Genomic DNA, 15,956 nt, shown 5'->3' with positions numbered 1-15,956 from the left:
TGAAAGGCTGCCTGACATCCTTGTCCCCTTTCCTACATATGTCGTTAGTGCCAATGTGGACCACGACTTGGGGCTGCTCCCCCTCCCCCTTAAGTACCCGGAAAACACGATCCGAGACATCACGTACCCTTGCACCTGGGAGGCAACATACCAAACGTGAGTCTCGCACGCTCCCACAAAATCTCCTATCTGTGCCCCTGACTATCGAGTCCCCAATTACTAATGCTCTGCTCCTCTCCCCCCTTCCCTTCTGAGCAACAGGGACAGACTCCGTGCCAGAGGCCCATACACCATGGCTTACCCCTGGTAAGTCCCCCCCCCCCACAAGTATCCAAAGCGGTATACTTGTTTCTCAGGGGAACGACCGCAGGGGATCCCTGCACTGACTGCTTCTTCCCAGTCCCTCTTACAGTTACCCATCTATCTCCAATCTTTGGTGTAACTAATTCCCTGAAGCTGCTATCTATGACCCCCCCCCCCCCTCGCCCTCCTTAACTGTCCCACTGCCTTCCCCATATTCAACCTATCAAACTGCCCCTGCAACCTCTTCCTCTCCGCCAGCAATTAGTGGGGTCCCCGCGTATCTCCTGTCAGCCTCAACTATCTCATGCAACAGCCGTCCATATTCCACCCTCATCCTCCTGTCTCTGCGTGCCTTAATCGAGATAATCTCTCCTCGGGTCACCACCTTCAACGCCACCCAGAACGTGGCCGCCGACACCTCCCCATTCTGATTGATTACCGCATACTCCCCCATCGCTGACCTCACCTTTTCACAGAACCCCTCATCTACCAACAAACCTGAATCTAGCCTCCATCGCGGCCTCTGCATCTGCCCCTCGCCGAACCTTACTTCCAGTCAGTGTGGCGCATGATCGGATATCATAATTCCCGCGTACTCCACCTCCAAAATCTCCAACACCACCCGCTCACCACAAAAAAAATCAATTCTCAGTACAACTTATACACATGAGAAGGAGTAACCCCCCCCAAACCTCCTCAACCTCACCATTGACTCAGGACTCACCTGTGCACCCTAGATTCAATCACACAATTAAACGTTACGCTTTACCATTCTTAACAGAGGCTCACGCCTCCACTCCCTCTATCATCCATCATCATCCCCCTCCAGTTCTGCCTCCTCTAATACCACTCTAAATCAGGCCATCCAAGATGGTCCCCCTCCTTGTCCATGACCATGCTCAGTCTCCAATTCTGCCACATCGCAATCCCCCTCCCATCTCCCCCCTCAGCCACCTCTCTCGGCCTCCTCTTCCCTTACCTCACCTCCGTTCATCAGCATCACCTGCCAGCATAGCAGCTTCCGCTCAAAGGCCCCCCTCCGCCATCGCTAAAAAAAACAATCAAAGTCACAATCCACCCCCTTCAAAAGAAAAACAGCACAGGCGGCTTTTTGGGGGGGGGGGGGGGGCTATCCCCGTGCAAACTTAGAACTTCCCAAAATACAATAGCAACAACAAACATACATCACACATACCCTCCAATCTTTACAGATGTGGCTCATCCACCTCCCACTAACTCAGTTCTCCCCCAGTTTATGGTCCCTTATAAAGTAATTCGCCTCTTCTGGTATTTCAAAATAGGTACTCCCAGCCTTCAAATGTGACCCACGGTTTCACCGGGTATAGCATCCCAAATCGCATCTTCCTTCGGTACAACACCGCCGTGGTCCTGTTGAATCCTGCACGCCTCTTCGCCAGCTCTGCACAAATATCTTGATATATTCCGACAGGGTTCCCCTCCCATTCGCAGTCTTGCTTCTCCCTGGCCCATCGCAAGATCTTTTTCTTGTCCATGAATTTGTACATCCGCACAATCACCACCCGCGGCGGCTCCCCTGCTCTCAGCCTCTGCCTTAAAGACCTATGGGCCCTGTCCACTTTGGCGGCCTTGTCCAGCACTCCCTGCTCCACCAGCCCAGCCAACACCCTTGACACATATTTTGTGGCGCTTGTTCCTTCCAGACCTTCTGACAGCCCCACAATACGCAGGTTCTGCCACCTGGATCTGTTTTCTTGCTCCTCCACCTTTACCCTCAGCGACATGCATAAAACCCCCAGGGTCCCCACCTCTACCTCCAGAGGCACAATCCGGTCGCTCTGGTCAGACACCACCGTCTCCGTCTCTTGTATCTTCGCCCTTTGTGCATCAAGACACTTCCCCACTCGGTCCATCAACCCTCGCAGAGGAGCTACTGCTCCCTCAATGACCTTTGACCAGTCCCCCATGGGTCTCCTTCCTTTGCTGGCGAAATTCATCTTTGATGGAGGCCAACTGTTCCATCTGGGCCTTTCCCACTGGCACTGACCCTTCCCCCTCTGCCATTTTTGCAATTGTTGCTGCGCCACAGGGCCCTTCCAATTCCTTAGCCAGGTCTTTGACTGTTTTTTGCTGGATCTGGTAGTGAGTTGACATCCTAATCTTGGGGAGAACCACTCCCTCTACACCTTTTGCACCACTTTCCTGCCGGAGATACTCTCTTACAGGTAAAAAGTGCCCAAACCAATGCCTTTGAGCCGGAGCGGCCCTGTGTGCGAACATTCACTCCATGGCCGTCACCAGAAGTCCCGAAAATTTTGGAATCTTAACAACTTGAAATTACATGATCCTTTAATCTCATAAAATCTTCCAGCTTTTAAAGATGAAACAATTAAATACCTGGATGCAAATCAGCAAACAGATTTCAGAAAGGGAGGTTGTGCTTGATATACCTGATTGAGCTCTTTGAAGAGATGATGGGTATGACGGATGGGGAAGGTGTGCAAATGGACATGCAGAAGGTACCACACCAGAGACTATTGGGGAAGATGAAAGTGTATGAAGTTAAAGAGGAGGGTAGCAAAATGGATTTAAAATCTCAATAGAAGAGAGGAAACAAAAAGTAGAAGTTAAAACAGTTTCTAAGTGATGGAAAATAAGTAGCAAAGTCCAACACAAGTTCAGGACGGCATGGTGGCGCAGTGGTTAGCACTGCTGTCTCACGGCGCCAAGGACCCGGGTTCGACCCTGGCACCGGGCCATTGTCCATGTGGAGTTTGCACAATCGCCTCGTGTCTGCGTGGGTTTCACCCCCACAACCCAAAGATGTGCAGGTTAGGTGGATTAGCCACACTAAATTGCCCCTTAATTGGGAATAAAAAGAATTGTGTACTCTAAATTTATTTTTTAAAAGTCTACACAAGTTCTGCTCAGGAACCATCTGTATGCATCAACATTTTTTTTTAAAAAATAGGTGACTGCTGGAGGCAATACTAAATTGGGAGGCAGAGTAAATAATTCTGAGGACTAAAGGAAATGCAAAGAGATATTGATATGATTCAATCCCATCTGCCCTGTTTCATTCATTCTATGTTAACAAATGTGAGATGCCATATTTTGGTTAAAAAGCTAACAATTATACTTTGAATGGAGAAAGATTGAATGGTATGGAAGGACAGAGGAGTTCAGTTTCATGTTCAGAAGACATTAAATGCAGTACAAGTAGGTAAGCCATAAAAAAACTAAAGGAATACTGTATTTTATTTCAAGTCTTGAATATTATAGTCCAACTATAATGATTCATCTGTACAAAAGCCTGAAGAGGACTTCTGTGAAAGCACGGTCCACGGTTTATGCTCAACTTCATAGGGGAGATTTTAAGGCAATTGAAAGGGTACAGCAAAGATCATTAGTATGCAACCTTGGCATGAAGGAAGTACAAATACGGAGACCTGAAAGATTGAGTTGCCCTTATTGAGACAAAGGATTTGCTCGAGGGTTTAAAATTATGAAATTATGAAGAAGCAAATAGAAATTGGCAATGCCCAGTAACTAAGTCTATTGGGGGTGGAGGGCGAGTGTTAAAGGTATTATCCAAAAACAATGTTCAATGGTTGCTTTATACGGACTACCACAATCAGTGCTTACTGTACATCATAGATCATAGAATTTACAGTGCAGGAGGCCATTCGGCCCATCGACTCTGCACCGGCTCTTGGAAAGAGCACCCTACCCAAGGTCAACACCTCCACCCTATCCCCATAACCCAGTAACCCCACCCAACACTAAGGGCAATTTTGGACACCAAGGGCAATTTATCATGGCCAATCCACCTAACCTGCACATCTTTGGACTGTGGGAGGAAACCGGAGCACCCGGAGGAAACCCACGCATACACGGGGAGGATGTGCAGACTCCTCACAGACAGTGACCCAAGCCGGAATCGAACCTGGGACCCTGGAGCTGTGAAGCAATTGTGCTTTCCACAATGCTACCGTGTTGCCCGGTTTGTGCAAATTTGCACAAATTTGCACCCACATTTGCACATATTAGATCCTTCCCAATTCACATGAAGCTGATCTTACCTCAACATGGGCAAACCTAGATACACATTCAAAAATTTAAAAGACACAATAAAATTACCTGCTACAATGAAAATCGTTACCAACAAAAGACAACAAACCAACAATGATCTTAAACATATTTCCTGCCCTTTGCCCACAGAATTCATCATTTCAAAAAAATTAAGTTTCACAACATCATGCTGGCCCTACCTAGATTACTATTTACATGGCTGAGAGGAAGCTATGTTGCAAATTATCAACTTCCTCAGTTATTTCATACCTGAAGTCAATTGATCACCTGATAACTCTTTTGATAGATGATCTTCTTGAGGACGGCTGAATCTTGTCATGGACACTACCATATTAATGCTGCGTACTACAATTTGAATCACCTGATCAGATAGCTCCAAACCTGTAGACAAAAAGGACGAGACAAAAAGTAACAAGCATAATGAACATACCAAGAGACTGAAAATAGAACAAAGTATATTTTACAATGTGGGAAAAATCAAAACTGCCAACATGCAGCACTCCTGTAGGCAGTAGTCTAATGTAAAATGTGGGACTCGAGAATTTTCTTTATTTATAAATAGCAATTTTTATTTAAATGCAAGACTGTACTGATTACACATTTGTTTTAATGTTCCAATTGTATTCTTAATATCAGAAAGAATATTAAGTAGCATAGGCACTAGAGGGAACACATTTTCCTCATCCTAATTTGCTTTTTTATAAAACTAAAAATTAGTGTATTTTAAAAAGAACATTTCTAATTATCATTTGTGTTTTGTTTAATTAAAATAGTTACAGTTTCTAACTGATATTCTGTAGACACACGCAGAAAGGGAGCAAATTGGAGAGACCAATATAAAATAAGGGATACAATTTTTTAAGGGAGTGCAGGGACAGAGGGACCTGGGTACATAAGTGCATCAATCATGGAAGGAAGCAGGACCAGATGGAGAGAGCAGTTAATAAAGCATACAGCATCCTGGGCCTTATTAATAAGGGCATAGAGTACAAGAGTAAGGAGGTTATGCTGAACTTACACAAGACACAAGGTAGACCTCAGCTAGAGTATTGTGTACAATTCTGGATGCCACATTATAGGAAGGATGTGAACACATTGGAGAGAATGAAGAGGAGATTTACAAGAATGATTCCAGAATGAGAAACTTCAGTTATGAGGATAGATTGGAGAGGTTGGAACTGTTCTCCTTGGAGAGAAGCTTAGTGAAAATTTGATAGAGATGCTCAAAATCATGAGGAGGCTAGACAGAGTAGATAGAGAGAAACTGTTCCCGCTCGTAAATGGACCAAGAACGAGAGGGCACAGATTTAAAGTGATTTGCAAAATGATGTGAGAAAAAAACATTTTCACACAGCCAGTGGTTCGCGTCGAGAACCTACTGCCTGGAAGTGGAAGTAGGCTCAATCAAGGCATTCAAGAGGGCATTAGATGATTACTTGATTAGAAACAAATATGCAGGGGGACAGGAAAAAGACAGGGGAATGGCACTAAGCCATAATGCTTATTTGGAGACCTAGTGCAAACAAGATGGACTAAATGGCCTTCTGCTGCAGCATGATACTGTGATCGAATCACATAGTCCAAATTCAATGGTTACAAGGTCTGGGAAGTTACAAGTCAATGTTGTCAGTTATTTAATGCCAAGTGGCATCAGGTCTATGCCCTCCCTTCAATGCTACAAACAAAAATCAAGAATTAACCACTGACCAAGCCCCACATTCTTACACCCGGACTAAGCAGTAAAGGAGGGTCAAAAAACTCCATATGCAACCATGCTTCATTGCAGCACTGCCAAACTCCACGACTCCCATCTCAGTTCCGCTCAAATATAAGATCATCTCCCAGTGCTGCTAAAGAGTATCCTTCAGTTTAGATGAACACCACAGACCTTTCTCAGACTACAACCATCTAACTCCGACTAGTAAAAATGTATACCAATTGCTATATATTTCAAACTTTAAATCTGGTAAGAAACAAAACTTAAATTAACAGGTACAGGAATATATACTGACTATTTTCACAACAAAATGGAAAGAATTGTGTAACTTGATTCACAAAGCACTCTTAAATATGGCAGAATATAATATAGTACAAATGCAATTTAATTTATTTGCTCATGGCAAATCAGTGGCTCAGATGTGTATCCCTACATGTATAAACACCATACTGTTAGACAGTATTAGCAAAATTGTGGCAAAGCCATGGGAGTTCATTGCATGTACACACAGAAAATGGAAAATACGCTTTTCGGACATAAATATAAAGTAGAAGGGGTTGGGGGGGGCAGGGGGGGGGGGGGGATATAAAAAAGACCACTTGGGATGTTGGGCTAGTATTTTGAATGCACCATTTGAACACACAAATAAATTGAGCATCTGCTGTTAATAGATTTGAACAAAAATTCTCTGTGCAGCACATGATACGACAGCATTGACTTACCTGTGGCATTTCCTCTCTCCTCCTGAATTGCTCCCATAATCAGTAGAATGACAATCACTACGAAAACTGGAATACGCCAAGAGCCAGCAACTGATGCTACATGGAAAAGGAATATTTAATAAGTGAATATTAACATCTATTATCTGTTCCATTGTTGTGCTACAATGAAAGTCAATAAAAACTTTGAAATCAATGAAAAAGAGCTACTTGATAAGTAAAAATGAATGATCATCAAATATCTTGGACCAGATAGTTTATATCCTATGATGTTAAAAATGGCAGCGTACTGCTAAAAATTTGAAAAGCACTATAGTAACAGTGGAATAAGTAATAAATAGTATAGATTAAACACTTCATTTAGTTGAGGAACATACAAATGAACAGATTTTTAAAACTCCCACATCTTATCTTGGATCCCCACTGATTTTAACTTGATTAGTCTTTCCTAAAGGATCTTATCGAAGGCTTTATTTGAAAGGTTAGTTTAGAATCAGTGGAGATCCCAGGATGGGATATAAACCTGGATTTGGAATTGAACTAGAAGTCAAAATTTATGAGTAATATTGTATTAGCCTTGGAGAAACACCGCTAAGTTGACTGCAGTGATCTGTGTTTCTGTCCATGTTCTTATCTATAAAAATAGAAAATAAAATCATGAGCTTGCAAAAAACATTAAAACATGGGAGTGCAGTAATGCTTTCAGAGAGGAATGTTAACTAATAGATTTTATTAAATCCATTGGATAATTGAAGAAAGGAAGAGGAACATTTAACACAAGGAGTGTTTACAAAAGCCTAGAAAATTACATTAACCCATTTCCACAAGACATGAGACGCAAGTAAAATAAAATGCAAATAACCACAACAGTGAAGAAAGAATCTGGAGAGGTTATGTTTAATATTTAGATTTTGAATCATAGAATCCCTATAGTGCAGAAGGAGGCCATTGGGCCCATTGAGTCTGCATTAACCCTCCAAAAGAGCACCGGGCCAATCCCCCCGCCCCATCCCTGTAACCCCCCACTAACCTTTGGATACTAAGGCACAATTTATCACGATCAATCCACCTAACATGCACATCTTTGGACTGTGGAACAAAACCGGAGCAACCAGAGGAAACCCACGCAGACACGGGAGAATGTGCAGACTCCACACACACAGTCACCTGAGGTTGGAATATGGTGCTGTGAGGCAGCAGTGCTAACCACTGTGCCATGGGATTACTAGGAATGCAGCTCTGGTCGCCACACTTCAAAAGGCCAAATGTTGACTTGAAAGGGTTCAAAAATGAGGGACAGCAATGATCCACGGTTTATGAAGGAATAATGAGGCTAAATTAAGGAAGTTATAACCCAGAATGCTAAAGCGGGGTTGACTAACCTTCTACAGATCAAGCTAATGAAGCAAATTATTTGCCCACAAGGAGCCAGAATTTTTAAATTAAGCATGGTATGCTCATCAATATTCTCACTAATTGCCAGATCACAACGTAAAAATGTTTAGTGAAACCAGTGACACATTTTATTTTGAATTATTTACTTGAAATTTGGATGGTACATTTCCTCTTTCAGTCGGTTCATCATTTCTCATTCACTTATTGTGTCTCCCTCATATTTAGTTTAATATTCCCCCTCTAATCCTCCCTTCCTTTCTGACATTGCCCATTTCTAACTTGTGTTTCCCTTCTCCATCCCCTATGCTCATAATCACTACTTTCTCTTATTGAAAATTGAATGTCTGTCCTATTGGTCATAACTTATTCTCAGATACCTCATGGAGCTGTTCAGTAAGAGGATTCATTGTTTTATAACAAGAAAAATTTAGGCCATGCAGGAACTAACATCATGTACTGAATGCAAGAAATTAAATTTTTATTTTTCCAGCAATATTATTTTAAAATCAGGTTCAAGATGCATACAGCCAGTATGTTTGCTAAAGCTGGAATTAAGGGGTCATAAGAGTGAGATAATCTTTGATTTTGTAGGGGGAGTATTCTGCTGATAGATTTGGGAAGCATTTACTCATTTATAGATAGGTGGCTAATGGAATGTTGTTTTGGTTTGGGGATCCCTGGGGTGTAGATAATTATGAGAGATATTGTATTTGGTCCTGGCTAACCAGGTCATGGGACATTTTGTGGGAGGAGACAGCAGAATTCCTTGTGTTTTGGGTATTGGTGATGTAATTAAGAGTAGGAGCCAGGTCTGTCTGTGGTTTCAGTTTGTCATAGGATTTTAGTCTGCCAAGAAATGTCATTCAGTTTTCTCCTGAAAGGTTCTCTCCAAGGGCTCTGCACAGAGAAAAGCAAGTAAACCTGATTGTTGACTTTATTTATAAGTGGTATTTGAACTATACTGGTTTATTTAATTGGAATATATAGTGGCAAGTGTAGGGAGTGAGTTAAAGTTTTTCCTATTACTTAAGAACTGTTATAACTTATCTGTAAAGCTATTTATTTGCTGCTATTGTGGTTAAAGATACCCATTGATCAGTGTTATCACTCCTGTGGCGCAGTCACCTTTCCTCACAGTTTTACAAATTGCAAATAATTGGGTTCTCATCCGGGATCGTAACAATCAGGACACCAAAATACAATAGCTGAATAGTAAAATTAAATATTGTTTGGAAAAAAAACATTCTGGGATTTGTACTGGCGCTCGGGTTTGAAATTCACATCTCAATTTTCACAGAATAATGAGCAATGAATGTCATATATATTATTTACCTATATATTTAATTCTTACCCTTTTATTAATTTAAGTTGTGAATACATGACAAGACAGCATGCAAGATGTATCAATTGGAGGTAGGTTATATTGAACATCATTGTGGTTGGGAAACAGGGATTAGTATCAATATCCTGCACTTTGGTCACATAGGTCCTAATCATTGGCAGAACCGGAGTGGAGATGCTAACTTTTTCAGTATTGCAGTGAAGCTGTTTTGAGTTTGGCAGCTTCCCAAGGAAAATGTCTAACTAATAGTGCAAGTGGTGAGGCCGTGGAATGCCCTACCTGCAACAGTAGTGAACTCGCTAACATTGAGGATATTTAAAAGTTTATTGGATAAACATATGGATGATAATGGCATAGTGTAGATTAGATGGCTTTTGTTTTGGTGCAACATCGTGGGCCGAAGGGCCTGTACTGCATTGTATCGTTCTATGTTCTATGTTCTAAGTATGATGTTCACTCCAGCAAGATCTTGGTCACTGTGTTCCAATCTCTAGGTTGGTGTGATCACGTTTAGAGACTAGAAGGGCTACATTTTCTAACTGCCAAAATGACAGGTGATAACCATGAGATAACTGGAGACTTTATTTGAAAAGTCAACTCAGTTAGACTGATTCTTTGATTTTAATGTCCTTAAAGTTAACAAAAAAAAGCTGCGCCTTTTTTTAAAAAAATCACTGCTTTTACTAAATTTTACCCAAATTAAGGTTTTGAAATTTGCCCTTGAGCTATTCTTCAAATTTTAAGCAGAAACTGCTCAAGGATCTATCAGTTCAGCTGTATCTTGGCAAATTAGGCAAACTGCATAATCCAGGTGCAACTAAGTGTCACCGCTCTAGGTCCAAAAATTAAAGCTATTGGGAAAAGCTACGGTTTTCAAGTAAAGCTACCAATGACGGCACTTACAGACAAAAGTCTTGAGGAAAAATGTCACAAAAGCTTTCCTCACTTCCCATCTGCCTCTTAAAGACTAACTGATAAGAGATTATTTGCTATGGGTAATCAACAATTCCATTATTGCTGTATCATGCAATAATGGTAGAAGAACCACCAAATGAGACCATGGCCGTTTATCGTCTAACAATTCCTATGAACAAAAACCAAGTATGCAAAATGATATAACTCGTGCCATTGCATGGTCAATCCTTCTAACCTTCTTCAATCATACCCATCTGCAAAGGTAACTTTTTTAAAAATCTGAATTTCCAAAGCATTACTAACTGTCTATTTATCACCAACTTGCACTCCATTCAGAGTCAGATCGTATTTCACTCCTCAACCGCTATTTCTAATTTCTTTGTTCAAACACTAAAATATAAAGATACGTAAAAAGATAACAAAATACATTAAGGTGAGACAACATTGCATTTCAAATGATTAATAAACATACTGAGTACATCTCAAGGTTTATGACATCAACTGAACAGATATTTGTGGTCACATTCTAATTAATGTGCTTTTAGCTACATTATTTAACCTCTGAAAGGAATGCGAACAGATTGTGTGCAATAACATTTTTAGATTATGCACAATAACATTTTTAAAGTCAGAAACCACATTATTGCTCATTCTTATGATATCATGTATTATTTTATACTGCATGTACTTTTTGATTTTAGTTTACATTAGAGATAGAAAACGTACCCCTTTAATCACCTTACACCAAAGCCAAGAACATGCTGGCAGGATGCCACTACCGCCATCTAGAGGCTTCACAGACCACCAATTCAAATTCTCATCCCTCTTCCTTCCTTGACTCTCTAGAGATACTTCATTTTCGACTGGGCAAATCTCAAATTGGAACAAAATGAGCCACATACCTGGAATTATTTTTTTTAAATGTTGCCTACCTAAATAAAAGAGAAGCACGGTCCAGACTGGCACAGCGATCGTTTTAAGAAAACGCTCAGTTTTTGTGTTCCATTTAAATGAAACTGCCAACACATACCCAACAACAAGAGTCCATACCTGTAGCAGGATGAAGAAAAAGTTAATTCATTGCTTCAACCATTTCATTGATATCATAGGACTATCAACAGCTTAATTCAATCAAAACCATATAGTATTTATCTGGAAAATAAATAATGAAATTTGCTTTAACTTACAGAGCTAAGGGATGTTGATTAACTACTTCACCTAAACTTTAACATTCTGACACATAGGCTGAAATGTTCTCCTAAATGTTTCTTTGAAGATAATACACTGGCAACCTCCTGAAAAATAAACTGATCTATTATTGTTGAGCAATCTTCAAAATGTAAATTTCTTTGGAAAAAAGAACTTTCAACCAGCAGGAAATAAAGGGAATATGGCAGAACTAATGAAGCAGTTGAGTCTAATTTTTGACAAACTGAATGAATAAATAACATCATTTTGGAATATAAGACTGATCAGGAACTTTATAAATCAAACAAATGTAGACGATTTTTGGGTTTATACCTACTTGTGTACTAGAAGACAGATCAAAATCTCGAAGTCAAATAAAAAACAAATTCCATATCCAATAATTCTAGTATGCATAGGATGATGAATGTAGCATATATTGTGTCTGTTTGCACTAATGATATTAAAAGAACTTAGGTTAAGTATCCAGATTATGAGCTGGATTCTCCACTGCCCGCCGCTGGTAGCGGAGTTCCCGATGTTGGCCAAATAAACGGGATCGCCGCCAGCCGATGATCTGGTCCCTCACAATCTGTTTGCCAAGGTAAATTCTGCTGGAACGACAGTTGCTTCGGATGTGGAAGGGGAGGGCAGGATCAGAGAAGTAAACAGGTGGCTGGAAGGTGAGTGGGTGGTGGAGATTAAGGAGAAGTGTGAAGGGAAGCTGGGAGGGGAGATAAACTGGGGAGTATGGAGTGAGGCGCTACGAAGGATAAATGCGACCTCCTGTAGCCATCTGGGATGGCCACTTCCGATTACAAAATGGACACTTTGCAAAGATTGCAGGGAAAATGGACAATACTGAGAAAGCAAGCAGGTGCAGGGTTTGTTTTGATTGGGGCCGCAGCTCCCAGACAAGACCAAAACTGCAAAACCATTACCATACTAATGAGCCATCCAGGGGACAAAAGAGTAACATTTAAGTAAATGATACCAAGGCAGACACCCCGGCGCCAGAGGAGACCAGAACAAAGCAGGCCAACGGCCACCTAGGACACGCCCAGCCATCAGGGCACCCACCACTTTATTGGAGGAAATCGATAGGAACGATTTGGAAACGGCCCAATTAATTGGGGCCAAGTTCAAGGCCCGCCCAAAAGCGCGCAAAACCCCTTTTGGGTATAAGAAGGATCCCCCAAGAGAGAATCGCTCTCTTGGCTCCGGCTCTCACTGAGGAGAGGCCTGCCCAACAGCAACATCAGAACAAGTAAGTCCAAGGTCAACACACGCTACGAGACAGACACTCCTAGCTGTTATCCCATACCAGTTCGACTCCAGCAGCCTCAGAACCAAACAAAGGCCATTGTTCCTCTGACTGAGTGGACGCCCGAAGCTAAGTATAGGCTTTAGCAGTAGTGATAGTTTAGTTTGTAGAGTTTTATGTATGAGTATATTTGACTGTGTGTGTAAATAAATGAGCATTGAGTTTGAACTTACTAATTGGTGTATCGAGTCTTTGATCAGTATTCGGTTTTGAACCTTGTGGCGGTATCGAGAGATACCTGGCGACTCTAGAGCAAAACATATTTAGAATTAAGGAAGGCGACCATATTGGCCGCCATCGTTAGAGCCAAATTAAGAGAAACACAATTAGCAACATTTACTGGCGACATCTGACGGGATTCGACCTAGAAGTGGCCCAACCACTCCAAGAGAACCCGAATTTGAATTGGAATCCAATTAGAAACAGAAAAAAACCACAAGCGTGAGAAGAATACTGATCAGACCTCCGAGATTCGTAAGTGTGTTAATGCATGCGTACTAACAGGGATATAAGGTAAACCTGAGAGATTTTGGTGCGTAAAACTGTTGGGAGTTTTGTAGGCCGGAAATTAGCGTAAGCCGTACCAGCGTTTACAACACCACTTTATCACCCCTGCTCCAAATTCAGTACCTAACCCAGATAGCGAAAATGGCAATGAAGGCAATGGAATGCCTTATGAACCCCCAGGGATTCGAGGTCGCAGCGACCAATAGAGTAGGACAGTGTCTCGTATGTGAAGAGGAAATCAGAAAGTACCTCAGAGAAAGGATAGCCCCTTTGGAGCGAATTCTGTGCGAATGCTGAAACAGGTCCCGGGAGTAAAGGACATACTTGGTGGGAGAACCTGTCAGAGATCCACAAGAGCTTAGGGAAAGCTCGCAAGCCGATGGCAATCGTGTCCTGCTTGGCACAATTGCGAGGCATAGAGGAGGTCGTTAGGATGCTCCGTAGAGAGATAGAGAGAGACAGAAATAGTGAGGGAGATGTGAGCGAGTTTGAGAAAGAGAATAAAGATTTGAGAGAACAGTTAGCAGCGAGGGACAGAGAGATGGATGATGCCAAGAGGGCACACCAGTCTTGTCTCGCCCATTTGAGTAGTTTTCAGACCCAATATGATAAGGCCTACCAGGACACGCAATGTGCGGTCTTGATAAGACAAAAAACCGAGCAACAGGTAGAGAAATGGCAGAAACAGTGCAATGATTTAAAAGCAGCCCTACGAGCGCTCCATACTTCAACGATGGAACAAAGGCAGAGCTCCATTGATCACGCAAAGTGCCGGAAGCAAATTGCAGAATTGCAATCTCTGCTTTCTGTCCAGAATGGGTTTCAAAGTACGTTTGGACCCCAATTAGACCAGGAAAACAGCCCCAATTGGCAAGAGTTAAATGAGACTGCCCACAGATACGTACATGGGACATGTACGCAAGAAAAGCCCCAAAAGGGGAAAGCACCCCAACCCCCGACTGAACAGGCAGAACACACACCCATGAACCCTGTAACCACACACCGGAGGGCCGCAGCAGAAGGAAACACAGATTTCCTGTATACAACCCCGTTAACCGTGACCCAATTACGGGACGCGTGTGGAAAAATTACACTGTTCCTTCCCACATCAGGCCCACACCAGTTTTTCGCTAGAGTTAAACAGCAGGCTACCATGTACGGCCTGGACGAAAAGGAGCAAGTGAAGCTCACAGTTTTAAGCCTCGACCCTTCAGTCGTGGCAGCCCTTCCCGCCCCACAGAATGCAGGAGGAGGCACACTCCAAGAGATGCACACAGCGATCCTAGATGCGATCGGCTATAACAGAGGAGACTCCGTAGAAGGCCTAAACAAGTGTAGGCAAAAGAAAACAGAGCACCCCACAGCGTTTGCTGGACGCTTGTGCATACATTTCACAGCAGTTTTCGGAGAGTTAGCCCGCACCCATTTGTCCCCAGATAGTATGGCCAAATTGACTTGAATCCTAGTCTCTCACGCGACAGACGCAGGACAGAGAGCTTGTGCAAATTACGACCCCTCAGACGAGCCCCACAACGAGAAATGGGTTTTGAAGAGATTGTCCCGCGCTTGGGAACAAACAGTCCAAGGCAAAACCGCATTTGCAAAACCCGAGGATGAGCAGGCAGACATGAATCCAGTTAAAGCGCACCAGAACCCCGCATGGGTAAATGAGGGCAGGAACAGCCCACCACAGCCAAAACCCCAGGAATGTTACAACTGTGGACAATTAGGACACTTTGCACGAGAGTGCAAGGTGCCCCAAAAGCAGCAGAGAAGCCAACAGACAGGCACCCTAAATAAGAATAGGGCAAAGCCAATCCATAGGTTGGGCAGCACGGTAGCATTGTGGATAGCACAATTGCTTCACAGCTCCAGGGTCACAGGTTCGATTCCGGCTTGGGTCACTGTCTGTGCGGAGTCTGCACATCCTCCCCGTGTGTGCGTTGGTTTCCTCCGGATGCTCCGGTTTCCTCCCACAGTCCAAAGATGTGCAGGTTAGGTGGATTGGCCATGATAAATTGCCCTTAGTGTCCAAAATTGCCTTAGTGTTGGGTGGGGTTACTGGGTTATGGGGATAGGGTGGAGGTGTTGACCTTGGGTAGGGTGCTCTTTCCAAGAGCCGGTACGGACTCGATGGGCCGAATGGCCTCCTTCTGCACTGTAAATTCTATGATAGCGTTAGCGCCCGTTCAGAGAACATAGACATGAACGGCACCGACTGACGGTTTCGGGCTCCCCAACTTGGGTCTGCGGCACCCTTTGGGACAAGTCCGGTAGACCGGTCGTAGCAGGCAAAGTCCGGGGACACCCCATAGAATTTCTTTGGGACACAGGAGGGTCCCGCACCACACTCAATTCCTCCATGATGTTTCAGCGAGACACGTGGCCCACAACAGACACCATCACGCTCAGCGGCTTTACAGGTCATTTACAACAAGGACAATCACAGCCCCTGTAGCGATACAAATAGGGAACATT

The 15,956-nt window shown here is 42.9% G+C and overlaps 1 protein-coding gene across 1 annotated transcript in view; it reads right to left on the bottom strand.

Annotated features, from left to right (window-relative positions):
- Window positions 1-15,956, bottom strand: part of tmem245 (transmembrane protein 245) — a 246,505-nt gene that overhangs the window by 195,837 nt on the left and 34,712 nt on the right. Inside the window, 3 exon segments of the mRNA XM_072508900.1 lie at window positions 4,624-4,755; window positions 6,814-6,909; window positions 11,395-11,512. Of these exon segments, the coding sequence (XP_072365001.1) occupies window positions 4,624-4,755; window positions 6,814-6,909; window positions 11,395-11,512 (346 nt within the window).

Source organism: Scyliorhinus torazame, chromosome 6 (genome assembly GCF_047496885.1).
Source record: "Scyliorhinus torazame isolate Kashiwa2021f chromosome 6, sScyTor2.1, whole genome shotgun sequence".
Lineage (NCBI taxonomy): Eukaryota > Metazoa > Chordata > Chondrichthyes > Carcharhiniformes > Scyliorhinidae > Scyliorhinus > Scyliorhinus torazame.
This window is presented reverse-complemented; position numbering and strand designations above follow the sequence as displayed.